The sequence below is a fragment of the Chiloscyllium punctatum genome, chromosome 6 (assembly GCF_047496795.1).
Source record: "Chiloscyllium punctatum isolate Juve2018m chromosome 6, sChiPun1.3, whole genome shotgun sequence".
In the NCBI taxonomy this organism is placed as follows: Eukaryota; Metazoa; Chordata; class Chondrichthyes; order Orectolobiformes; family Hemiscylliidae; genus Chiloscyllium; species Chiloscyllium punctatum.
Window position 1 is genome coordinate 34456526 of NC_092744.1, and position 27940 is coordinate 34484465.

The 27940-nt window shown below is 39.3% G+C and overlaps 1 protein-coding gene across 8 annotated transcripts in view; it reads left to right on the plus strand.

The window, feature by feature from the left end:
- Window positions 1-27940, plus strand: part of lrch3 (leucine-rich repeats and calponin homology (CH) domain containing 3) — a 204011-nt gene that overhangs the window by 143186 nt on the left and 32885 nt on the right. For 2 of the 8 annotated variants that reach the window (XM_072572386.1, XM_072572390.1), the window contains exons 10-15: window positions 9070-9146; window positions 13680-13734; window positions 15996-16157; window positions 17500-17556; window positions 19854-19913; window positions 27186-27266. In XM_072572386.1, the coding sequence (XP_072428487.1) occupies window positions 9070-9146; window positions 13680-13734; window positions 15996-16157; window positions 17500-17556; window positions 19854-19913; window positions 27186-27266 (492 nt within the window). The remainder of the gene's footprint in view (window positions 1-9069; window positions 9147-13679; window positions 13735-15995; window positions 16158-17499; window positions 17557-19853; window positions 19914-27185; window positions 27267-27940) is intronic. The other 6 variants (XM_072572389.1, XM_072572393.1, XM_072572387.1 and 3 more) reach the window with 5 other exon arrangements.

Genomic DNA, 27940 nt, shown 5'->3' on the forward strand with positions numbered 1-27940 from the left:
TTCCATACATGCACCACCCTCTGTGTGAAAAAGTTGCCCCGTAGGTCTCTTTTATACCTTTCCCCTCTCACCCTAAACCTATGCCCTCCAGTTCTGGACTCCCCGACCCCAGGGAAAAGACTTTGCCTATTTATCCTGTCCATGCCCATCATAATTTTGTAAAGCACTATAAGGTCACCCCTCAGCTTCTGACGCTCCGGGGAAAACAGCCCCAGCCTATTCAATCTCTCCCTACAGCTCAAATCCTCCAACCCTGGCAACATCCTTGTAACTCTTTTCTGAACCCTTTCAAGTTTCACAACATCTTTCCGATAGGAAGGAGACCAGGATTGCGTGCAATATTCCAACAGTGGCCTAACCAATGTCCCGTACAGCCGCAACATGACCTCCCAACCCCTGCACTCAATACTCTGACCAATAAAGAAAAGCATACCAAACGCCGCCTTCACTATCGTATCGACCTGCGACTCCACTTTCAAGAAGCTATGAGCCTGCGCTCCAAAGTCTCTTTGTTCAGCAACGATCCCTAGGACCTTACCATTAAGTGTATAAGTCCTGCTAAGATTTGCTTTTCCAAAATACAGCACCTCACAGTACTTGGGGGTGGCAATAGTGTTCCTGTGCCCCTACTGTTATCCTCCTGCTTGGTCATGATGATCATGAGTTTGGCAGGTGCTGTTGAAGAAACATTGCTGAACTGCTGTAGTGCATCTTTTAGCCAGTGGTGGTGGGAATTAATATTTACTGTGTTCAAAAGGTAGCTAATCCAGCAGGATACTTTGTCTTAGATGTCTTCTAGCTACTTGAATGTTTATGAAGATGCTGTTATCCAGACAAATACAGCATGTTCCGATACCATCGCTAATTTCTGACTTGTAGATAATGTTATGAAAGACTGAATATGAAGCATCTAAACCTATTTGTGGTTAGTGCAGTTAAGTTTCTGGTTAATGATGACACCCGTTACTTTGATGGTGGAAGATTCTTTGATGTTGATACTGCTGTACATCAAGGGGAATTGATTACTCTTCCTTTTGCTTATTGAAAGTCGACATTGCCTGGTACAAACGTGACTTGCTACCTATTAACCCAAAGCTGAATGTTGTCCAGATCTTGCTGAACATGGTTACAAACTCACTATCAGAGGAATTACAAACAGAGCTAAACCCAGCAGTCAGCAACAAGTATCTACATTTTGGCCTTATAGTGAAGGGAAAGTCATTGATGAAGCAGCTTAAGATGGTTGAACCTAGAACACTACCCTGAACAACCCCTGAAGTTAGACTGAGCTTGAGCTAAATATAATATTAACCAGTGAAGAATTTTCCCTCTCATTCCCATTTAACTTCAATTTTACTTTGATTCTTTGATGCTATGCTTGGTGAAATCCTGCCATGGCCTTAAGGACATTTTCTCTCAACATTGGAATTGCTCTCTCTTGCCCTTGTTTGTACCAAGGTTATTGTTGGATAAGTGCCTTTTGATCCCCTATAAACTAGTGACCATAAGATAATAGAAGTTAACATTCAGCTTGAAAGTGAAATACTAATTCCATTAGTTTGGTAATCAGAGATTAGGGGAACTGGGCCTGTATTTTCTGGAATTTAGAAGAATACTCTATGACTTTAATAAATAATGGTATCTTAGAACTTGGCAAATTCTTAAACCAATGCAGGCAGATGATTCCCCTGACTCTCAAGTTGAGAACCAAGGGACAAAGTTTGAGAATAAGCGGCAAGCCATTTGATTAGATTAGATTAGATTACATTACTGTGTGGTACTGTAAATTACATTACAGTGTGGCAACAGGCCCTTCGGCCCAACAAGTCCACACCGACCCGCCGTAGCGCAACCCACCCATACTCCTACATTTACCCCTTACCTAACACTACGGGCAATTTAGCATGGCCAATTAACCTGACCTGCACATCTTTGGACTGTGGGAGGAAACTGGAGCACCCGAAGGAAACCCATGTAGACACTGGGAGAACGTGCAAACTCCACACAGTCAGTTGCCTGAGGCGGGAATTGAACCCGGGTCTCCGGCGCTGTGAGGCAGCAGTGCTAACCACTGTGCCACCGTGCCGCCCACATTTGTAAAGTCATGTTTGTGACTGTGATGATGATGAATTCCTTCAGATGGTAATAGAGCTTTAAAATTCTGTACCTCAGAGTTATGTAAACTCAAGTCATTAAACATGCTCAAGACAGAGATTGATAGATTTGTAATTACTGTTAATATCAAGGGAAATGATGATGGTATGGGAAACAAAGATAGATGACAGGTTATGGTCCAGAATGGCAGAGCAGGCTCAAGGGGTTGAATAGTCTACTGTTGCTGCAATGTTCCAATCCAAGTTTGCAGCTAATAAAAAGGTAGGTGAGAATACCAGCTGAGAAGAGGAGCCAGAAAGTCTGTTGAGTGAGACATACAGGTTAAGTGAATGTACAATGAAGTGGCAGATGGAGAATTACATGGGGAAGAGTGAGGTTTTCCATGTTATACTCCTGATAGACAGTTGTTAATCCAAAGCTTGAATAGATTTATTCACAATGTGAAACATTGCAGGTATCTATTTCCTGATTTCACTCCACTCTTCTCTGTGACTGTACATGCTCAAGTAAACATTGAACCAATATATGCTTTGATTTATACAAGTAACAATTAACTGTGAGCATAAAGCAAATTAAAAGATATGAAATTTATAAATATTGATGTTCAGATAGACTTGGGTTGGCTTATACACAGAACACATAGTTAGTATTCAAGAAAAGCAAATAATCAGGAATACGTTTGGTATTTCGGCCTTTATTGTGAGGGGGCAAGAAAAAGTTCTGCTCTGATTGTACAGGGCTTTGAGAGACCACATCTGACTTCCTGTGTGAAATTTTGGTCTGTATTTATGGAAGGATACACTTGCATTAGAGGTGGTACAGCAAATATTTGCTTGATTGCTCCCTTGGGGTTAGAGGATTCTGTTCCTGAACAAACTTGGATCTATATTATCTTGAGTTGAGAAGCTTGACTGGTGATTCCATTTAAGTATACAAGAGTCTGTGGGAACTGACTGAGTAGAGATTCAGAGATAATTTTTCTTAGCTGGGATAGAATATGGGAGTGCAGTACCAGGATAAGAGGCCAATCAGTTACAACTGAGTTAAGAATTTTCTAACTCAACGTTGTGTATCTTTGGAATTCTGCAATTCAGAGAACCATCATTGAATGCACTTAAGGCTGAGACAGATTCTTGCCATTTCAATGATTCAAGTAATATTGCAACAGGCAGGAAATTGGAATTGAAGCCAAAGGTGCGTCATGATTGTGTTGAATGTGTGATCAAAGAGATTTCAAAATATATTCTTATTTTTGGAATTTGATTTGTTTTAACAAGAGACATTTGGATGTGGGTTGGTGCTGTGAAGGTTTTTTTGTTTAAAAAGATCAGCCATTCTGAAATGGTGATTGAAGTGCATCAGTTCAAAGAAGGCATGTGACTACAAATAAGGACTTAAGAAAAGCTTTAAGGTGTGAATAGAGTAAGGTATTCATATTTTTGAGTTTAAAGCAGGAAGAATAAATACATTAAGCATGTGAATATATTTCAGTAACTATCACATGATCCAACTAAAAAAGGTAATTTAAACGTATGATCTGTCAAGCCAGGTTCATTTTGGGTTCTAATTTGTCCTGTTGCACCATTAGGTGGAATCATTGCAAATGGCAGAGGAGGCTCAATCAGCCACAAGGTCTGCTGTTCTCCTATTTCTTGTTCTCTATATTCTCCAACTAATTGTTTAGTTCTCCACAGTCATTCATCACTGGATATTAAAGGACTGCAGAGTTTAATTCTGCCCAGTGTTTGTGGAAACACCTTATTTCTGTTTGTATCATGTTGCTTCTGCTGTTTAGCATGCATCTAGTACTGTGTTACATGGGCCCTATTCAGTAGCTTCACCAGTTTGGCACCTTTACACTTAGACATGCCCGCTGCTGTTCCTGAAATGTTTTCCTACACTTCTCATTGGACCACATTTGATTACTTTGGCTTGATGGTGGATTGAGAGATTTGTCATACCAAGAATTACAATGGTGGGTGAGTGCAATCGTACTCCTGCTGATGATCCACATTACCTCTTGGAGTACCAATTTTGAGTTGCTTATCAGTTAAGAATCTTTTTTGTTAGCAGAGTTTTGGTGCCACACAACATGATGGAGAGTGTCGTCATTATAGAATGGAATGTGCTATCACTGAGACTGTGCAGTGCTCCTTCCAACTAACCTTGTCATTGATATGGACCATAGAGATTGGCAGAGGGATGGCTTGCTTAGTTAGTTTTATGACTGGTTTGCAATACAGAGTGATTCCACTCGCATGGATTCAGTTCCTGTACTGGTAGAGGTTACCATGAAGGACTCTCCTTCTCAACTTCGACCTTTATAGATTGGTGAGAGCAAGGTCAAGGAGGTTTCTCTGTTTTCTCACCACATGCTGCAAGACCAAACTGTCAATGGCGTCCTTCAAAACTGACAACCTTCATTTGTCATTTTGATAAATATTAATGTTTTTATCCAGAGAGCATTTTCTGCCCTTACTATTCTTAGCACTTCTTCCCAACATGAGGAATACTGACATATTAGCTGAGATAGTGTAGTTAATGATAATCAACAGGGGATTTTCTTGTAAATGATTAACCTGATGCCCTGAGACTTCATAAGATCAGATGTCAATGCTAAGGATTCCCAGTTAATCCCTGTCCATCTGTATATATCTATATCACTGTGTCACAGAATCATTCATAACAAAAGAGGCCCTTTGGCTCATGGAGTCTATAGCGTCAAAAAAATTCCCACTACCTACACTCATCCCACTTTCCCAGACTAGACCCATAACCTTGAATGCTATGACATTTCAAATGTTTATCCAACTACATTTTAAACAGTGTGAGGTTACCCGCCTCAACTATCTTTCTAGACAGTGTCTTCCAGATCACACTATGGGTGAAAACATTTTTCCTCAAATCTCCTCTAAACCTCCTGCCTTTCATTTTCAAAAGATGCCCCTTTGGTCTTCATCTTTCAACTCGGGGACAGCTGCTTTCTATCCAACCTGGTCCAGGCCCCTCATAATCTTGTAGACCTCCAGTCTGATCCTCCTCTCAACCTTCTCTGCTCCAAAGAAAACAACCCAAGCGTATCCATCCTTTCTTCATTGTTGAAATCCTCCATCCCAGACAACATCCTGGTCAATCTCCTTGAAATCAGTCGCATTCTTCCTAAGGTGTGATGTTCAGATCTGCACGCAATACTGTAGTTATGACCTAACCAATGTTCCGACCAGCTCCAAAATAATTTCCCTGTTCTGATCATCTATACTTCTACTATAACGGCAAACATTCTATATGCCTTCTTAACTATCCTATTAACCTGTCCTGCCACCTTCAATGATCTGTGTCAAGCACCTTAAGATCCGTCTGTTCTTTTGAACTTCCTCTTGTATTCATTGAACGCTTCCTTGTACTTCTTCCAAAGTGCATTACCGTACAATTATCAAGGTTAAATTCCAACTCTTTGTATCATCCACAAACTTCCTTATGATACCACTCCCATTTTCATCTACCTTATTTAAGAATATCCCAAATAATAATGGACCCAACACTACTCACTGCAGAACACCCCCCACTGCTTATCAGGAGCCAGTCACAAAAACAGCCTTCTACCACCACTGTCTGCCACTGAGCTAAACCTCGATCCAACTTGCCAAAAAACCCTGGATCCAGTGTGTTTTTGCTGCTTTTATCAATTTCCCATGTAGGACCGTGTCAAAGGTCTGGCTGAAGTCCATATAAAGTACGTAAACTGTTCTGTCTCATCTACTCACTTGCTTGTCTCCCCATAAATTCAACCAGATTAGGCTTGACCTTCCTTTGACAAAGGCATGCTGACAATCCCGATCAAACCTTGCCTCTCTCAATAGCGAATAATTTTCTCCTTTAGTATTTTCTGCAATAGATTCCATAGTAGGTCTATTCCAGCAGGGGAACAGAGTAGACAGGAATGCTGCTGGAAGAATCTGCTGCACTGGCTGAAAAACATGATTCCGAGAATAGGGTTATCAGATTGTTGCCTGACTGTTGGCTGCTCTAGATTTGGTACGAATGCTCAGCTGTTGCTGAGGACCACATTGTAGTTGTGGCTGGGTTGGCAGTGGTGGTATCCTGTCTGAGACCAATACCTAGATTGTTCTGAGAAATGCGACTGTTTTATTCTTTTTGTGCATTGTTTATTGTAGTTTGGTACAACCAGGTAGCTGTTGGGGCTTTAAGAGGTAAGGTAGGTAAGAGTCAATCTCCATGCCATATTTTGGCCAGATCTGATAATGATAGCAAGTTTACTTTCCTTAAGGATACTAGTGAAGCAGATTTATTTTTATCGCATTCAGGTTGTTTGATGGTCTCCATACTATTTGTTTAATTAACTGAATTGAAATCCAAGTTACCATGGTAGATTTGAAGTCGCTTCCCTCGATCATTAAATTGGGCCTTTGGATTAGGATTTAAAAAATGTGTTGCTGGAAAAGCACAGCAGGTCAGGTAGCATCAAAGGAGCAGGAGAATCGACGTTTCGGGCATAAGCCCTTCTTCAGGAATAAGGAGGGCTAAGATAAAAGGTAGGGAGGAGGGACTTGGGGGAGGGGCGTTGGGAATACGATAGGTGGAAGGAGGTTAAGGTGAGGGTGACAGGCCGGAGAGGTCGGGAATAAGATTGCAGGTCAAGAAGGCGGTGCTGAGTCTGAGGGTTGGGACTGAGAAAAGGTGGGGGGAGGGGAAATGAGAAAGCTGGAGAAATCTGCATTCATCCCTTGTGGTTGGAGGGTTCCTAGGCGGAAGATGAGGCGCTCTTCCTCCAGGCATCGTGTTGCTGTGGTCTGGCGATGGAGGAGGCCAAGGACCTGCATGTCCTTGGCGGAGTGGGAGGGGGGGGTTAAAGTGTTCAGCCACGGGGCGGTTGGGTTGGTTGGTGCGGGTGTCCCAGAGGTGTTATCTGAAACGTTCTACAAGTAGGCAGCCTGTCTCCCCAATGTATAGGAGGCCACATCAGGTGCAGCGGATGCAGTAAATGATGTGAATGGAGGTGCAGGTGAATTTCTGATGGATGTGGAAGGATCCCTTGGGGCCTTGGAGGGAAGTGAGGGGGGAGGCGTGGGCGCAAGTTTTGCGTTTCTTGTGGTTGCAGGGGAAGGTGCCAGGAGTGGAGGTTGGGTTGGTGGGGGGGGGGTGTGGAACTGACGAGGGAGTCGTGGAGGGAGCGGTCTTTCCGGAACGCTGATAGGGGAGGGGAGGGAAATATATCCTTGGTGGTGGGGTCTGTTTGGAGGTGGCGGAAATGACGAAGGATGGTACGATGTATCTGGAGGTTGGTGGGTGGTAGGTGAGGACCAGTGAGGTTCTGTTCTGGTGGCGATTGGAGGGGCGGGGTTCAAGGGCGGAAGAACGGGAAGTGGAGGACATGTGGTGGAGAGCATCGTCAACTACGTCTGAGGGGAAATTGCGGGCTTTGAAGAAGGAGGCCATCTGGGTTGTTCGGTATTGGAATTGGTGTCCACAACCACCGGGAACAACGCCATTTCTGTATTCGCCGCTGCCACTTCCGCCCCCGGAATTGCCGTTGCCCCATCTGCTTCCGCCCCCAGTGACATCACTCGCCTGCATGCGTCCCCAAATAAGTTTCAGAGGACACCTCTGGGGCACCCGCACCAACCAACCCAACCGCCCCGTGGCTGAACACTTTTAACTCCCACTCTCACTCCGCCAAGGACATGCAGGAGTCCAGTAATACAAACACAATGACATTGTACCCATTTTATATGATTGAGTAGTAATTTGCTGACACACCGTATGTTTATAGATGTTTGAATTTAATAGCTACATTTTGCATCATCCTTGCTAATAAAATAATTTCTTGTACTGTTTTACTAAGTTGCTGTTTACTTGCATGGATTAATTTAATGCACAAAAATAAAATTTGGATTGTTTTTGTATATGCAGTACAATTTTCAGTTGTGTAAAATGCAAAACAAGTTTCATCCATTGATAACTAGATTAGTGATCGTAACCAATATTCATTTGAATGATCCCAGCTAATGATAATACTAGACAAATCAGATCCCAGAAGGAAACCTGATTTGATCATATTTTTCGTTTTGGTAATGGGTTATCATTGTGGCTATTCTCTGAAGATTGCAGATGTTCATTAATATCAGACTACAAGTTTATTATACAACAAAACAAAATGAAAATATAGATCAAAGTTATAAAGATCTGAACACAAACAGGAAAGCAAAATTTCAATCTGTTCCCCGAACACTATCCTTTTCCAGCCATTAACCCCTAAACTCCCTCAATCAGGAGATGAAAGAAACCGGTAAGTCCACCCTCGAGATATGATACAGAAAGGAATTCTCTGATATTTCAGTACTAAAAAATAGTAATGTTAGCACAGATGTGATTGAACTTTACAGTGTTTTCAAAATATTTCTTATTTATTAGATGTAAATAGCTTAGTTTATTCTATTTCACCTTACTTTATTCTACGTAATAAACTTTTCTGTTGTTAAAACCAAAATGCATCATTGTGTGCTTGTATTTCCATGAAAGATCACTTTTTAAAAATAAAAACAAATCAAAATATGATCTTTCAAGCCAGTCTTTATTTTGGAATCTGACTTTTTCAGTAGTAATATAGCTGGGATCATAACAATATGAACATCCCATCCACGAACATCACAGGGTTTTACCTTTGCACTGGAGTCACATGCTTTCTTGGAATTGATGCACCTTGGTCACTTATAAATGGTTTTCTGTCCTTTTTCAAAAAAGAGAACCTTCACAGGACTAGCCCATATCTACCTTCCTGACTGAAATCCGTTCCCGATATCTTATGTATGTATGTATTACACCTTTAATCACACATTTTGTAATTATCGTTCATAGATCTGTTATGGAACTGTAATTATTTGGCAGGATTACAATTGATAATTCAGTACTGAAGGATTTTTTTTTCCTTTGAAGGCTGTTCCGATGAAATCAAAGCATGTTGGAGATCCACAAAAACCTGTGAGTGACAGGGGCTGGCCACAACAAAACAGGTATTGCCTTACAATTTAAACTTTGACTTTATGTGAAATAATTAAAGATTTTGCTAAGCCAGTGAACTCCTTTTAGAAAGGTAATTGGGTCTATGGGTATTTGTATAACTGTATTCCAAAATGAATTTGCACTTACCAGAGAGAAGAAGCCATCCAGAAATTAAGGAAGGAGGGATTAAAATATAATTTCTTGTGTACATTCTTTACGAAAAAAATGAACCAAAAACAATGGAATTAATGCCTGTAGCTATAGGCTATTTAGCTGGGCATCAACAGCAAGAAGAATATAAGATGTTTTTGTTCAAAGAGAGATAACAAAATTCTAGAGACAAATACTATAATTTAAAAAATGGATTTTGAAAAAGAAAATCCACCTTTACTCAACCAATAATTCAAAGTAACGGAAAGGGTAGAATGGTGGGGTTGGTATACATGTTTCAGAAAGCCTTTGGGAAAGTTCCACATAATACACTTACGGCAAAGGTCAGAGTGTGTGAAATTAACAGCCTGTCAATTTTTTGAAAAAATTTGTACATGAAATCTAGGTTTCTCCATCTAGGCTAGTATTTATGTCCCGTCATCTTGGAGCAATTGTTACTTGCCATTTGTCAGTCCAAGCCTGGATGTTGTTCTTATCATGCTGTATATGGATAGCTTCAGTATCTGAGGAGTTGTTAATGGTGTTAACCATTGTAGCACTGCAACATTTCCCACTCTGACATTACGATAGATCCCTACTCTGACGTTATGATAGAGGGGAAGTCATTGAAACGCAGCTTTATTTTGGGCCTACCCTAAGGAGTTCTTGCAGTCATGTCCTGAGACTGAGATGAATGAACTCCAACAACCACAACCATTTTCCTTTACACAGGTATGACTAACGGGGAGTTTTTCTCTTGATTCCCATTGCCTCCCATTTTTCAAAGGCTTGTTGCTACACTACACTGTCACATTCTGCCAATATGTCTCTTACGCTTACCTTCTCTTGTTTGTCCATGGTTGTAATGAGGTCAGTCGTGAGTGGCTCTGCAGAACCCAAACTGTCTGTGAACACTTCATTATAATTGCTGCTTGGTCACACTGTCGATGACCCCTTCCATCACTTCACTGGTGATTAACACTCAACTGATAGGCAGTAATTGAACAAGTTTTATTTGCCCTGCTTTCTGTGAAAATGACATACCTAGGCAATTTTTGACATTGCCTAGTAGGTTCCATTGTTGTAACTGTATTGGAACAGCTTGGCCACGATAAGGCTAGTTTTGGGGAACAAATCTTCACTATAGTTGGGCTTTGACAATGTTCCATAGTCTTTGCAGTAACCAGAATATTGAGCCATTTCTTGATAATACCTGGAGTGAATCTAATTGGCTGAAATCTAGAATCTGGAATGCTTGGGACCTCAGAACAAAGCTGAGATAGATTGTGCATTCAACACCTCTGGCTGAAGACGTAGGCATGTATTTCATCCTTGACTTTTGCACTAATTTTATACTAGGGTTCCCTGTAGTTGGTTAGTTGCCCAAGGCAATTCACACTTTATTTGACACAATTGCAGAGTTTAGATCTCATCCACTGGTTATTGATTGCTTAGTTTTACCTCCTACATGATGCTTCAACTGTTTGGTATTACCATTACCATCAAGGCAAGGAAATCAACCCTGATTCATTAGAGAGTGCAGGAAGGCATACCAGGAACAGCACCAGACGTACCTAAAAATGAAATATCAACCTGGTGAAGCTAACAAACAGAACTACGTGAATGCCCATCAGCATAAGCAGCAAATAACAGACAGAGCTGAAAATGTGTTGCTGGAAAAGTGCAGCAGGTCAGGCAGCATCCAAGGAGCAGGAGAATCGATGTTTCGGGCATGAGCCCAAAGAAGGGTTCATGCCCGAAACATCGATTCTCCTGCTCCTTGGATGCTGCCTGATCTGCGCCTTTCCAGCAACACAATTTCAGCCCTGATCTGCAGTCCTCACTTTCTCCTAGAAGTAATAGACAGAGCCAAGCAATCCCACAACCAACAGATCTGATCTAAGCTCTGTGGTCCTGCCACATCCAGTCACGAAGAAAGGGGGATAATTAAGCAGCTCACTGAAGGAGGAAGCTGCACAAGTATCCCCATTCTCAATGATGAGAGATCCCAAAACATTAGTGCAAAAGTTAAGGCTGAAGTATTCTCAAAAATCTTGAGCTAGAAGCGCCAATTGGATAATCCATCTTGGCCTCCTTCCAGTGATCCCCAGTCTCTCTCATACCAATCTTCAGCCAATTTAAGTCATTCCACGTGACATCAAGAATCGGTTGGAGACGCTTGAGAAAGCATTGACTATGGGTCCTGACAATATTCTAGCCATAGCAGAGTCATAAAGCTATATACACAGCAGGGAAACAGCCTTTTTGATCCAACTCGTTTATGCTGACCAGCTATCCCAAATAAGTGCAGTCACATTTGGCAGCATTTGCTCCATATCCCTCTAAACCCTTCCTATTCATATATCCATCCAGATGCCTTTTAAACGTTGTAACTGTACCAGCCTTCACCACTTCCTCTGACAGCTCATTCCAGACATGTGTTGAAAATTTGCCCTTTAGGTCCTTTTTAAATCTTTCCTCTCAGCTAAAACCTCTGACTCCCCTTTTGGACTCCCCCATCCCAAGGGAAAGACCTAATCAATTTATCTTATCCATGCCTCTCACGATGTTATAAACCTCAGTAAGATTACCCCTTGGCCTCTGACACTCCAGGGAAAATAGCCCCAGTCTATTCAGTCTCTCCTTATCGCTCAAACTTCCAACTCTGGCAACATCCTTGGAAATCTTTTCTGATCTCTTTCAAGTTTTACAGCATCCTTCTTATAGTAGGGAGACCAGAATTGCCTGCAGTATTCCAAATGACTTGTGCTCCATAGCTTGTTGCTCCCATAGCCAAGTTCTTCCAGTGCGTTTACAACACACTGATAATGTGGATAATTTCCCAGGTATGTCCTGTACATAAAAAGTATGACAAATCCAACACTGCCAATTACAGTCCCACCAGTCTACTCTCAATCATCAGTAAAGTGATGATATCAACAGTGCCATCAAACAGCACTGTTCAGCAATAACCTGCTTAGTGATGCCCAGTTTGGATTCTGATACGCAGCTCCTTAACCTTATTACAGCCATGCTTCAAATGTAGAAAGAACAGCTGAATTCCAGAGATGAGGTGAGAGTGACAGCCCTTGATATCAAGGCTGCAGGAGTAATGGATACAGTAAATGACGTGTGGAAGTGCAAGTGAAACTTTGATAGATGTGGAAGGCTCCTTTGTGGCCTTGGACGGAAGTGAGCAGGGAGGTGTGGGCACAGGTTTTGCAATTCCTGCAGTGGCTGGGGAAAGTGCTGGGAGGGAAGGGTGAGTTGGTTGCTTTATGATGTGGTGCTAATCAAGCAGGCTGCTTTGTCCTGAATGGTGTCAGAGTTATACAGCACAGAAAAAGATCCTTTGGTCCCATTCGTCCATGCCAACCAAACAAAACTAGTCCCATTTGTTTGTGTTTGACCCATATCCCTCTAAATTTTCCAACTCCAGTACCTCCACAGCATGTCCACCACCCAAAGTCAGGAGTGTGATGGAATAGCCCCCACATGTCTGAATGGGTGCAGCTCCAGCAACACTCAAGAAGCTTAACTATTCCTGGATATCATTGAAGCCTAGCCTGATGAGTGACAAAGAACTTTTGCACCATATGGTTCCCAAACAATGATCAACTCTGACAAATAAGAATCTAACCATACATCATTGACATTTAATGGCTTTATGTCACTGAATTCCCCACTATCATCATCCTGTGGGCAAATATTGATGAGAAACTGAACTGAACCTGCATTATAAATACTGTGGCTACAAAAGCAGGTTAGAGGGTAGAAATTGAAAACACATTTGGACAGGTACATGAGTTGGAAAAGTTTAGAGGGATGTGGGTCAAACACAAGCAAATGGGACTAGTTTTGTTTGGTTGGCATGGACGAATGGGACCAAAGGATCTGTTTCTGTGCTGTATGACACTACACCATTCAGGACAAAGCAGCCTGCTTGATCGGCACCACGTCATAAAGCAAACCCCACCCCACAACCACCACCACTACTACCACCAGCACTCAGTAGCAGCAGTGTATACTGTCTGCGAGATGCACTGTGGAAATTCACCAAGGATCGTTAGATCGCATATTCCAAACACATGACCATTCCCATCTAGAAGGACAAGGCAACAGATATATGGGAGCACCTGCAAGTTGTCCTCCAAGCCATTAACCATCCTGACTTGGAACTGTATTGCTGTTCCTTCACTGTCACTGGAGTGGTGTGTGGAGGTTAATGTGTTTTTAAATGTCAGTATTGATAAAATGGTCACGTATTTTGCTGGGTTCATCATTTGATAAAAAGCAAGATTTACCGTTATGTTTGAGGATTCTAACCTTATTACCTGCATGTCTAGTATTTAATTTTTACTAACATTAAGCTTATGATAGAATTTCTTTTCCAGTGTATTTTCAGAAGCTGGCTTGAGCTCTCCAACTCCATCTTGTGGCCAAAGTGTGGTAATTATCATACTATTGATCATATTCAGTGTCTTTAAAACATATTCAGTGTTATCAAAGTTTATGGAAAATGCATTTAAAATGTTAAAATTGGCCTGGAGGTAACCACAAGCAATGGCTTACAGTTATGATGAGGCAAAATTAAAACGTCAAGAGTTAAGTTCAAGAATTATAAAGTCATAGAGATGTACAGCATGGAAACAGACCCTTCGGTCCAACCCGTCCATGCCGACCAGATATCCCAACCCAATCTAGTCCCACTGCCAGTACCCGGCCCATATCCCTCCAAACCCTTCCTATTCATATACCCATCCAAATGCCTTTTAAATGTTGCAATTGTTCCAGCCTCCACCACTTCCTCCAGCAGTTCATTCCATACACGTACCACCCACTGCATGAAAATGTTGCCCCTTAGGTCTCTTTTATACCTTTCCCCTCTCACCCTAAACCTATGCCCTCTAGTTCTAGACTCCCCGACCCCAGGGAAAAAACTTTGCCTATTTATCCTGTCCATGCCCATCATGATTTTATAAACCTCTATAAGGTCACCCCTCAGCTTCTGACGCTCCGGGGAAAACAGCCCCAGCCTATTCAACCTCTCCCTACAGCTCAAATCCTCCAACCCTGGCAACATCCTTGTAAGTCTTTTCTGAACCCTTTCAAGTTTCACAACATCTTTCCGATAGGAGGGAGACCAGAATTGCGTGCAATATTCCAACAGTGGCCTAACCAATGTCCTGTACAACCACAACATGACCTCCCAACTCCTGCACTCAAAACTCTGACCAATAAAGGAAAGCATACCAAACGCCGCCTTCACTATCGTATCGACCTGCAACTCCACTTTCAAGAAGCTATGAGCCTGCACTCCAAAGTCTCTTTGTTCAGCAACACTCCCTCGGACCGTCCCATTTAAGTTTATAGGTCCTGTTCTCATTTGCTTTTCCAAATGCAGTTACCTTGCATTTATCAAAATTAAACTGCATCTGCCACTCCTCAGCTCATTGGCTCATCTGATCAAGATCCCGTTGTAATCTGAGTAAACGTCTTCGCTATCTTCCATGCTTGCAATTTTAGTGTCATTTGCAAACTTACTAACTATATCTCCTATGTTCACGTCCAAATCATTTATGTACATGACAAAAAATAGTGGACTCAGCACCGACCTTTGTGGCACTCCACTGGTCACAGCCCTCCAGTCTGAAAAGCAACCCTCCACCACCACCCTCTGTCTTCAATTAGTTCTGTATCTAACTGGTTAGTTTTCCCTGTATTCCATGAGATCTGACTTTGCTAACCAGTCTCCCATGGGAAATCTTGTTGAGCGCCTTGCTGAATTGCAAATGGATCATGTCTACTGTTTTGCCCTCCTCAATCCTTTTTGTAACTTTTTAAAAAAAAACTTAATCAAGTTTGAGAGACATAATTTCCCAGGCACAAAGCCATGTTGACTATTCGTAATCAGTTCTTGCCTTTTTAAGTATGTATAAATCCTGTCCCAGAGTCACTCCAACAGCTTGCCCACCAACGACGTCAGGCTCACCAGTTGATAATTCCCTGGCTTTTCCTAAACACCTTTCTTAAACAGTGGCACCACGTTAGCCAACCTCCAGTCTTCCGGCACCTCACCTGTGACTATTGATGATACAAATATCTCAGCAAGGGGCCCAGCAATCATTTCCCGAGCTTCCCACAGAACTCTAGGGTACACCTGATCAAGTCCTGGGGATTGTACGCCAGTTTAGTCAATTTTAAATATAAAGAAATGAATACATTTTATAGCAGTCTGCCCAAAGCGTATTGCTTTTTTTCTCTTCTGTTCATAAATTATGCAGAATAGTAAAAATTGGGTTAGCAGCTTAATATGCAAAAGTCGAGTGAATTGATTCACTTAAAATAGAATTCTAGTTGTATTACTTGTTTAACTTGTCCCAACTGGTTAGAGTGTGAATGTCATCCATCTGAGCAAGTTTATTTATCAGCATTTCAATCCAGGGAGCCAATGAGGAAGAACCAATCCTTACAACAATCATGAAACTAGAACTGTGTAGTATGGATCTTCAACCGTTTAAATCTCTCGAAGCTCAGAAATTCTTATTCATCTTTTCTTTTTGCAGATTAACAAAATAATTGTCCTTAAGATAGTTGTGGATTATATCAACTGAAATTTAATGTTGTCAAATGATTATTACAGTCAATATTACAAAATAAAATTCATGGTTTAGGAGCAGGAGAATGAATTTGGATACTCTGTTTACCAGGTTTCAAATGTGGGCTGCTCAGAATCTGAGTTACAGAGAAGACGTGAGCAACTACTCGTAGAACGGACCAGAAGAGAAGCACAGCTTGCAGCTCAGCAATATGAAGAAGAAAGAATCCGAACTAAACAAATTCAGAAAGAGGCCGTTCTTGACTTTGTGAGAGTAAGCAATAATATTTCAAAGATTTAAATGCAATACCTTGCTCATTTCCCAAGAATCTTCCAAAATGAAGTAGGTTTGTAATTGTACTGATGAAATGATCTGCAGTTTTGTTTTCCATCTTGTTCGCAACGATTTTACTGACCTAAGTAACTAAAGAAATGGCAGACCAGGTTCAGTAAGATGAATTGCCAACCTGTTTTAATTTCTCAAGGATCGTTTAAACATCTGTTCTGGATTTCGACTGAAGCTGTTCTGCAGCACTCGAGAGATTTATGGGTTCACTGCCTATGCTCAATATCCCCAAATAGTCCAGCTGAAGTCAAATGAATTAAAGTTGTATTGTTCTTTATGATATGATACTTTTCTTAGTTCCCTGAACCCAGTCATTTCAAGGAGGGATGATGGTGTCTATGTCAACATGTATTTTTCTCCCATTGTCTTTAAAAACTGACCTCACGTTTAAACCTTGACCTGTTCTGAACTGTCAGTGTACCTCACCTGCTGCTCTTTAAAAGGTAATTCTTCATTTAAGTTAAGGTAATTAACTTAAAATGAAGTTAATAGTAAAAATAAGGTCAGTAGTTTGTAGAAAATTTGTGTTTCCTTGTCCTGTTGATCTTTTTTTCAAAAGATAGCATTCTCGAGTCAAATGAAAATGGCTGACTTTTGCATATTAATCTGTACAGAGGACTTTAGCAACAATTTGTACATGGCGGCAGTATAAAAATCAATCTTTTCCTTGATCCAATGTCTTTATAGGTGGTTGCTAATTAGAGATAGAAGATGTTTGCTGCATCCCAGTCCAGGAATGTGAAATCTAACTCATTACTTTTGCCTCTGGTCTAAATCAGGCATCTAATTTTGAGGTCGATGTAGTCTGTTTGGCTCCATTACATGTTGAGTTACCACCTGAACAATTGGGCAAGTTTGACTACCTCGTGTCGAGGCTTTCTATCAGATGAATTTGTTTCACAAGTCACATTGTTGTAAACAACTATGAGTGATAATGAATGAAGTCCCTAACAAGATATTTTCAACATAATAAAACCCAAATAAAATTTTCATACATATGTAGTAACACAAAAATGTTCATTTAAAAATTCAAATATATTCCATTTTAATTATCATGGATCATTTGCATTCAACATGTGAATAAAAGATGGAAACAACGCTGCTTGGCAAAATTTCATGTTATGCCTAGAATGGGAAGTATATAATTTGAGTTGAAAGATGTAGGAATAGCCATTAATTAATCAAAATCCAATTTAGGGAGCTGCCACTTCAATATAACTTATAGAAATGGTAATTAAATTGCTAGTGTTTGTGCTTTATCTCCCTGCAGCAAAAGAGTGGTCAAAGTCCTCAGAAACAAAGTCTGTCTGACAACGATCACAGCGATGTAAGTGCTCTGCAGATTTAGGTGGATGTTAGAGAATAGAGTGAGTGGGGAGGGATCTGTTGTTTTAAGGTTCAGTCATTTTAGTGCTACCTAAGCTTTCACTTTAAGGGACAGTATCATCTTAAATCTTTGTTAAGCAAAAGGATCACATATCAGAATACGTGATGGTTGTGTCTGAGTCAATCTTTATACTTATCACGCTGTACTTCATTTAGACTAATTAAGTAACTTAACTAATTACTTGATTAATTAAGTTGGAGGTTATTGTAGTATTCATCGTTTCCCAAAGGAAATTTATATGTAGGTATTCTATAATACTGTACCGACATTTCCATTTTGAAATATCAAGTTTCTAATTAATTTTGATTTTCTGTCTTGCTATTGAGGGAGCAACATAAGTTGTTGCTATCTCACTTTCTGGAGTCAATGATAATTTTCTAATGTGTTTTAGAAATACTTTGTGTCAACAATTTTTATTGACAATAAAGTTGAGGAGAATAGTATAATTAATAATTTCATTTAAATAGGTTAATGTTGATATAGGATGTGCTAACATGTGATGTTCGCCAAATGGTTTAAACACAGAAGGACATTTGCACATTTGACCTGCCTTTTTGTGCTGGCCTGGAAGTCATGCTTATTCTGGCTATGTGCCACTCCTCTACTGCCTTCCCTGCAGCTCAGGAATATATTTTTTTAATGGGATAATGTTCCAACAAATTTGGAACACCTCAGTTGATTCTACATCTACCACACTCTTCAGGTACTACACTCCAGATCCTAAACACATTGTGGAAAAGTTTTTCTATGTCTTCATTGCCTCTCTTCCCCATTACCTCAAGTCTGTGCCCAGTGGTTCCTGATTATTACACCAGTGGGAACAGTTCTTCCTATGCGCTCTTTCCAGACCCCTTACAATTTTGAGTCTGTCAATCAAATCTCATTGCAACCTTTTCTTCTCCATGGAGAAAAGTCTGAGCTTTTCCAGTATTTCTGTGTAAGTGAAATTCTTCATTTCAGGAACCATTTGTATGCATCTGTTTTCCAGTTTTTCCCTCTCCCTTGTTACGATTACGAGCTTGAGCTGTGCTTGACTGCTCGCGCTGCAATTCGATTAAAATCAAAATTGCAAGAGTAAGTTGTAGTTCCTGTGCATTGTTTCATTAGCTAAATGTTTTCATTTGATGGCCAAACAGTTTGGGTTTGGTGTATTTTTAAGTTGAAAGATAAAAATATTAATGCTGTTCAATAGTATTTTCAAAATAATTCACCATGACAATTGGAACATCCTTGTCATCATCTTTTCTCCAGCTTCTTTGTGCAGGTTAAGAGGTTAACTGTGGTAAAGGTGGGGTTAAGTGGATAGGGTGGGATGCTGTTTACAGGGTCAATGCAGACTCAATTGGCCAAATGGTCTCTTCATGTATTGTAGGCATTCTATCGTTCTGTAATTCCATTTTACTCTATCGTCACCTATTCATCAGTTAATCCCACTATGTTCAGTCTCTTATGGCCACGTCATTCCATGTGGCCTTAGGCTCTTCACTGCTTCCTCTCTGGCAGACTCATTTCCACCACTCACCTCAACATGTCTTTTCTCTCTGCAACAGGTGATCATGCTATTCCATTCTCTTCTTGACTGCTTAGTTTGATGCTTGCACAATCTCACTGACCTTGCTTATAATAATGTTCTTTCTGCACTTCACATCTCATCTCATGATTACCCAGTTGTTTTCGATTTTGTTCTATATAATGAGGCTGATCTAAAAACTTCCTTTTAGGTTCTTCATTTTGCTTTCAGCGGTAGATTTTATTTCTTGTAATATACTACTTGTTCCACTTACTCCAACCAGAGCTAATATGTTGTTCAATTTCCATTCCTGTACTTTCAACTCAGCCATGGATAATCATCATTACTAAATCTTCAAAAATTCTGTAAACAGTTTGTCTCAGATTTCCTAATTCGGTTATGTGTATTTACTCTGCAAATGCAATTTAGCTAAATGTGCGGTTTATCTAGATCTTGAAAATGGTTACAAGAACTGACAAGTGCGAGTTAGAGTTTTGTCTAAATCATAGTGAACCAAATCATGCAAATGTAAAATATATAACATGATGTGTAGTCTAATTTCTTGCATTTGATTGAAGTCCTGAATTATTCATTATATGTTAATTGTTTGCCTCCATACAGAACTTGTGTTATTTTGGCTTGGTGTAACTGTTATGATCATTAGTTTGCTTCTGTTAGGAATGTTTGTTGTATTTTATTCATCTCTTTCCTCATTCCCCTCCCTCAGCTCCCCAAATATTTCCCTATCAGACGATCCCAGCATACAGATGATAGCGCCTTATTAGTGGTAAGAGTGTGACTGCATGGATTGACCTATTAGATCATAGAAATGGCATGATGTCTAATCTATCAAATTACCAATCATTAGTTTAAGATTTACTGAATAGCACAACCCACATAAAAATGGAATAATCCCTTGTACTCTATCACTGGAGAAGATCCAGTGGCACTTACAGAAACAAAAAAATTCTACAACTGGTGTCTTTCCTAAATGACATCTTGTGACAATAACTTCAAGGTTGCAGACGAAGAAAAGAAAAACTGAGTAATCTTGCATCTGGACTGTTCGTAAAAATAGTTACTGATCAATACGATGTACATTTTGTGTTCATGAATGCAAGAGATATAATGGTGCTGTTCTTTGATTATAATTACTTTTTAAACACTGAACAATTGACAATACATAGCGCATGATGAATGGCAAGTTGAGTCATCATCCACCTTTTATTTTCATTTCTTGAACTTGATTATTGAATCCAGCCTAAACTAATTAAATGAGCATCATCTCACACGCTGCTTATTATGTGGCGATATGAAATAAAACTTGCCAACTTCATTAATTTTATAATGGGTGTAGGTCCACAGAAAAAGAAGTCCACAGATTGGTAGTTTCTATTGGAGAATAGCTGATTTAGGAAGTGGAATAATTTGTACTGGTTGTATAGCACATTGCAGGCAGAACAGCTGGATCTTTCATTTACATCTAATATAACCGCTTATTGAGAAACATTTAATGCTGGTGTTGGATATTCATTATTTCCTTCCTAATTTGTACAATTTCTCTTGGTTGATTTTTTTTTGGTAATTGCCACTAAAGATGCTCAATAACATATTAAAACCATAATTACATCAAAGACTTTAAGTTCACTGTTTTAACCTCCACTTCCTTCAGCAAGATAGTTAAATGATTGCATTATTTTATTTTTCACTTAGATATGGTAACAGCATGATATTGGTAAAAGCCTAATTTGAACCTTTTCTTAACGATTTCTGCACAGCATTCATTTTACTTTGGCTCAGTTGAGGCTTTATGGTTTAGAACCCAACTGAAACCTTTAATGCCTCACATCCTGGACTGTTTGGTGAACAGTGTGTTTGAATATATCAACCAAAAGCACATTACAAGTTCACCTGGGGAAAATACTTTGTCGAACATCTGATTTGTTGCCACCACACTTACATAATGCATTCAGAAGTACCAAAACAAAAGGAGTGTTTGTATTGTTATGTCAACCTTGCACTAATGACCTCTATTACGGGTGCACAAAATTAAATGGCAATGAGAACGTAAAGTGGGGAACAAGAAAAGACTTTGGTCTCTGCTCTAGTCTATATACTATTCACCCATACTAACTTCATACCCTGCCATTGAAGTCCTGACAAATGCCAGCATCGAAGAGAAGGAATGACTTTATAGAGTTTTATGAAATCATGAGATGCATGTAAATAGACAAGGTGTTTTCCCCAGGATGGCGGAGTCCAAAACTAGAGGACATAGGTTTAAGGTGAGAGGGAAAATACTTAGTAGGGACGGAACAGGCAACTTTTTCATGCAGAGGATGGTGCGTGTATGGATTGAGCAGCCAGAGGAAGTGATGCAAGCTGGTACAATTAGAACATTTTAAAAGATTTCTGGATAGGTGTATGAATAGGAAGGGTTTAGAGGGTTATGGGCATCTCTATGATTCTAATTCCCAAATCATAATTCAGCATGATATTGAGCGAACTTCAAATCTCCTTTCTCCATCTGCCCTGCACAGATAACAAGTTCCTTCCCCGTTAGCAGAGTAATCCTCATAATGCATTGACTGACATGATATAACCACGAAAACTATTCCAGTAATCTCCAATTCTGTCCCCTTCCAGATACTTATGCAGTGTAGGGTCTCGTACATTTGCGAGGGGCTTTTCACTGGTTTGTGGAAATGGGGAAGTTTTTTTTGTTCTCACTTGTGAGTGAAAAAATTGGTGATTTAAGGTGAGGCCTTGAAAAGGATTAAAACTTTCACGTGCAAGTCATCTTCAAATAATCAAGTTATGCAAATGCTGAAATGAATACAAAGCTGGAAAGAAGATGGGGCGTGCAAACTTTGCAAACTCAAAAGCTTTCCAGGTGACTCTTATTCAACTTGAAATTGGAATCTGCAGTGGTTTGTGCTATTCACATCAGTTTTGCCTAATAGTGATTTATTGACAGTTAGATGATTTGACTTGAAACTAGTTGATGACAATCTTGCCTGGACCATGAGGCATGGGATTATGTTGTGTTGCATGTACTCCACACCTGCTGAACATTCTATCTACAGTATTAACCGATGGATGACTCATTGCTGCGGTGGAGCATACAGAATGCATGTTCACATGCTGCAAAATAGATGTATATAATGTTATTATAATATATACATCTCAAAGCTTTTAGATTACCTAAGCATCAGAATGTTTTGTTCTCAAGTTATTTGAAGTAACAATTGTACAAGGAAGTGAGTTGAAATCTGCTAATTCTTCCTGCAAAGCCACTGCTCTAAAACATTTCCATTTCTATTCTAAATCATTGTTCATAATTTTTAAGCTGGATTTTTGACACCAACTTTAAACCTTCAAATTTTTCTCATGTTTAACTAAGTCATACCAATTTTGTAAATTTTATTGATTTAATCTAAATTATTTTTCAGTTTATTAAACATTATTACATATTTTCTAATTCGGGATTCCGTTAATTTTTTTTACTACTTTTTATTTCAAAAAGTATATTTGTTTTTATTTGAAGGTGCAACAGCTTTAATTCTTAGTTGGCTTATTACTTTCACTGAGATACCTTGTGCTTATTTGCATTCTTTTATTTTGCTATCTGTTTAAATGTAACAATATTTTCAGCAGCCAAAGTTAAAGCTAAGTCTTTGTTTTTCACAAGACCCCTAAAGGCAGAATCTGAGAAATGACAGCACAATATAGTGCCGTTACGTTGGCCCTCAATTTGATAATGTCATCGTCCATTTTGAACTTAAATTCTTCCCTCACTTGAGCTGCTTTCTCTGGATTGAATCTGTAAAGGATGTGTTTTATAGGTAATGCAGCCCCTGTATTAACATTTTAAGTAATCAAAAAATGTTTCCCTGTCCTGTTAACACAAATCAATTTGAGTTTGTAATAACCTTTGTGACTTCCTTTTATAGCTGTCCAGAAGATCTGTATTACCCAATCTGATTGCTGGAGTGTCAACCTTTGAGTCTTCAATTTCAGATTCCTCCTCTAATTGTTCTGATGTTTTTGTTTTACTTGTTTTCTACTGCATAAAAGCATTTTTTCTCCTGACTATCCTCCATATCATAATATCTCTTAAATACCTCTTCAATGCACTAACTGATTTTTCCTTCTGTCTGTAGCACCAGCATATTTTATACCATTCAGTTTGTTCTTGATTTGAAAAGTTTCGGGCAGTATTGATGTTGATAGTTCCCGAGAGATAGGTAACAGCACAAACACCTTGTCTCCATCTCCACTCTAAAAATTTAAATGGCTGTAGTTTTCATTAACAGTTGAGCACTGCTAAAATACTTTTTGCCCAATTCACGTGTGTTGGGTTATTTTCTTTCTGAAACTCAAATTAGAATGGAAGGTTGTTTCTTGTGGTTTGATACTCATTTTTTCTTGAACCTTTTTAAGTGGCCCTCTCCCTTCATGTCCGTGTATCATTGCAAAAGGACTGAATCCTATGGTCAAGCTCAATATCTGTTTTGGCAAAGCGTAACAAGAGAGTTCCTTTATTCCAATGCTTGAGACATTCTTGATAATATGCTCTAATTGTAGTCGTCTTTGTTTGATACTATCTGTACAATGAGCCTTGAGATGGTAGTTGATTTTGGGGGTAAGATATAAATTATTTTATCTCAAACTAATCATCATCTCTTTGAATACTTGTGACATAGTTAAATTAAGATTTGAATTTTATTTTATTGAGTAATTCATATCTTGTTAAAAAATTGAAACAATGTAACCACTACCATTTTAGTTGTACTTTTTCCTTGATTTGCTCATTCAGGAAACCTTGTTGAAACGTCCATAATTGTTAAAAGATGGTTTTGCGTTCTTGGTTTTAGGTAGGGTTTCTATCCCATCCAAGATTGCCTGGTGCAACCTTAACTCTCCAGCAATAGAATTTTCTAATATTTTGACCGTTTTTTTTCCCTGCTTGTAAAATTTCAGTAGATTGACCCAGTCGTCTTCTAATATTTGAGATGGCCTCAATTATCTCAATAGTATTGTCTTACTATTCTCAATAATAAGTCATAAAATTTAGGTGTTGAGTATGTTTCGTTTTCTGAACAGGTTGTTTGATATAATCTGTTTGATTCAGGATCTGTTTTTGTACTATTAAAGAAGGTATGCTTAAATTATAAGTCTCATTCTTCGTTTTTGTTTAAAATTTTAAAAACCGTACTGAATAACTGAATTTCCAAGTCATCTCCCTGTTTCATAGACTCCTCTTCCTGTCTAATTTTAAATGCCAGCGATCTAAATACAATATGGTTAGGAAACACGCAAGAATATTCCTCCTGTGGCATCTTTTTTTTTAACCTCCAAAGATTGTTTCACCACCATTAGTGAGGCCAGTAATTTTGAAACAGCCAAGTCATTTCCCAAGGTAAAATCAATTCATTTGAAGTGGATTTATTTCACTGCTCCAATTAAAACTTCTGAATTTACTCACTCTTTAATCCAACTCTGTATAACGGATCCAGTTTGTATCTTCCGTGTAAACCTCCAACCAATATTTTTTCCTTCATGAGCACCTCTGGATGACATATATGTTTCATCGACTGGCTCCTGTGCCTCTCAGCATCTTTGTTGATTTACTTCCTTGATTTGATGCATGAGGAAATACCTCTTGTTTTAAATCTTTTTAAGAATCAGTGGATTGATTGTTTTTGTTGGTAGTTTTAAGAATTTTCATGACAGTCGTCTCTCCCTTCTTAGTAAATTGTGAGGGAATATATTCCCTTTGTGTTACTGCTACATTTCCTGATACTCTCTTTTCTTGAGGATTCTTTTACATTCCCCCTCCTGCACTCAGTCTCATATTTAACTTCCATCACTTTGGTGTGTCTAATGAAAGCAGATTATTTTCTTTACCTGACTTCTTCATATTAACCTTTCTCCTTTATTATATTAGCTTCCTGTGTTTGTTCCCTCAAAGTAGTACCCCTACCATCTGCAGATTTTCTATGCTTCTGATTTCTTTGTAGCTTCCCAAATTACCATCTCCCCACCTGTGTGAGATATCATAAGTATCTGCAGAACTGCTCCTTCTGCGATTTTTGATCCTTGACACTCTGAATAAGTTTTTCATTTACAGGAATGCTATTTATGAATTATTCCATAATCATAACTTTCTTCCCATTCTAAAACAAAATCACAGATCTCACAGCATTTATTTTTCTCTTGCAAATCTTACACATGTATGAATAGGTTTATTTCAGGTTCTAAGTTTCGATGGCCTTAAGGGACCAGCTCATAAATATTGAGTATTGCTTTGTTTTAGCTCCCCTTGAGAAGGTGGGTGATCAGTCGCTGTCTTGAATCACTGTGTTTCGTGTAGGTGCACCAATGCTGTTCAGGAGGACATTGCAGGATTTTAATCAAGTGACATTGAAGGATCAGTAAAATATTTCCAAGCCAGGACAGTGAATGAGTTGGAGTGAAACTTACAGGGGGTCGTGTTCCCATATCTACTGGCCTAATCTTTAGAGATGGCAGCAGTCATGGACAGTGCTGTCTTAAGAAGTCATGGTGAATTTCTACAGTGCATCTTGTAGATGATAAAACATTGGTGCTCCAGATCATGATAGGGTAGTGACTGAACATTTGTAGATGTGGTGCCATTCAAAAAGGCTACTTTGTCCTGGATGGTGTCAAGATTCTTGAGTATTATTGCAGTTTCACTTATTCAGGCAAATAGTGACTATTGCATCACTCTCCTAACTGGTATCTTTTAGATGGTGGATGGGCTCTGGTTATTGCAGTATTCATTGTCTCTAATCTATCTTGTCATCATTGTATTTGTATGGCTTGTCCAGTTAAGTTTCTGATCAGTGGTAACCTCTAGGATGTTGAGAGTAGAAATTCAACCATCGAATATCCAAGGGCATGGTTAGATGCTGTCTTATTGGAGATGGTCGTTACCAGACACTTAGTGGCATAAATTTTATTTGCCACTTGTCAACTTAAATCTGGACATTGGTCAGATCTTGCAGGATTTGAACATAGACTGTTAAGTACTTGAGAAGTCGCGAATGATGCTAAACATTGTACAATCATCTGTGAACATGCCTACTTCTGGCCTTATAATGGAGGGAAGGCCATTGATGAAGCAGCTGAAGATGGTTGAGCCTAGGACATTACCCTGAGGAACTCTTGTAGAGATGTCCTGGAACTAAGATGACTGCCTTCCAGCAACCACAGCCTTCTTCCTTTGCATCAGGTATGACTCCAACCAGCGGAAAATTGTCCCCGATCCCCATTGGCTCCAATTTTGCTCAGGCTCTTTGATGCCACACTCAGTTAAATATGGCCTTATTGCCGAGGGCAGACATTCACCTCATCTCTGGAATTCACCTCTTTTGTCCATGTTTGAATTAAGACTGTGATGAGGTCAGAAGCTGAGTAGCCCAGTTGAATCCCAAAGTGAGCAGGTTATTGCTGAGCAAGTTCTATTTAATAGTGTTCAAGAGTTGATGAATGGGGCAGTGATTGGCCAATTTGGATTTGTCTTTTTGTGCAGAGGGCATACCTGGGCAGTTTTCAATGTTGTTAGTTGATGCCAGTGTTGTAGTTGTACTGGAACAGATTGTGTTGGAGCCCAAATAGATTTGGAGCACATGTCTTCACCACAGTGAAATCTCCAGTCGAATGCAGTGGGATTTCTGAATTTCTTGATGGCATTAACTTTATAAGGAATTTAATTTCTTTTCAGAGCTGCAGTAAAAACTTGTGATATTTAACTATTGGTAATCTTGATGCAGTTTTAAAAATCAGCTTCTTTAAATCTTGGAATTAAGTCAATTATACATTTTTCTGGACGCAGATCCAGAACAATCTTTTAATATGCATTTGTGCCACATCCTTTACAAAGCTCAGACAAAGTCTTTTTTTTGTAAGAAGCAATCATCAAAATAAGAGAGAATACTGTTGGTGTTTTTCCTCGAGGCTATCCCTCGCTAATTATTTGCAAGCTATGTATTCTCTTCCCTAAAGCCTTCTCCTGTGCTTCTTTCTGTAACAGAATGGCTTTGAACCACAGTACTACTTAGAGATTGACAGTATCACCAGCACCATTAAACGGAGGTCTGACTCACACAGCAAGGTGACTGAGTAGCTTGTGTGAAGTTTGTGGCTTTATATAGATCCTTACATTTTTCATTCTGTGCATGAAATCAAGTGGGCACCATTCCTTTCACCAAATGAGACTTCACAGTTTTTTTTGAAAAGATTCTCTGAATTATATACAAAAACAGAAGTTGCTGGAAAAGCTCAGCAAGTCTGGCAGGATCTGTGAAAAGACATTAAAGTTAATGTTTCGGGTCTGGTGACCCTTCCTCAAAATGAAATTGATTGTTGTACTCACGTTTTGTATAAAGTTGATGATGTAATGTATGCCATATTTTGTTACTCCTCAGTAATTTGAGAGAGGTAAAGATCAGAAAGTGTTAAAAGGGTTATAAGGCTCTCAACTTCTAAAGTAGAACTGAAGCCCAACTATTTGCACAGAATTTGGTGGTATACTGTTTCAGGCAGTGCAGTTAGCTGATGAAAGGTTCTGCACAATCTGCATGTGCAGGCCATCTTTTGAATTATAAGAATACCTTTTGAACCATGAAACTGTTTTCATGTTTTTGAAATTCTATTTTACCTAAGCTTGTTGATTTTTTTTTAGTATTAAAGTAAATTATAGACCAGGTAACACATTAATTCAGAGTTAGAATATATAAATATTTTGAGAATTGCAGTCGTATTTTTATATTATATCCATAATTTCTA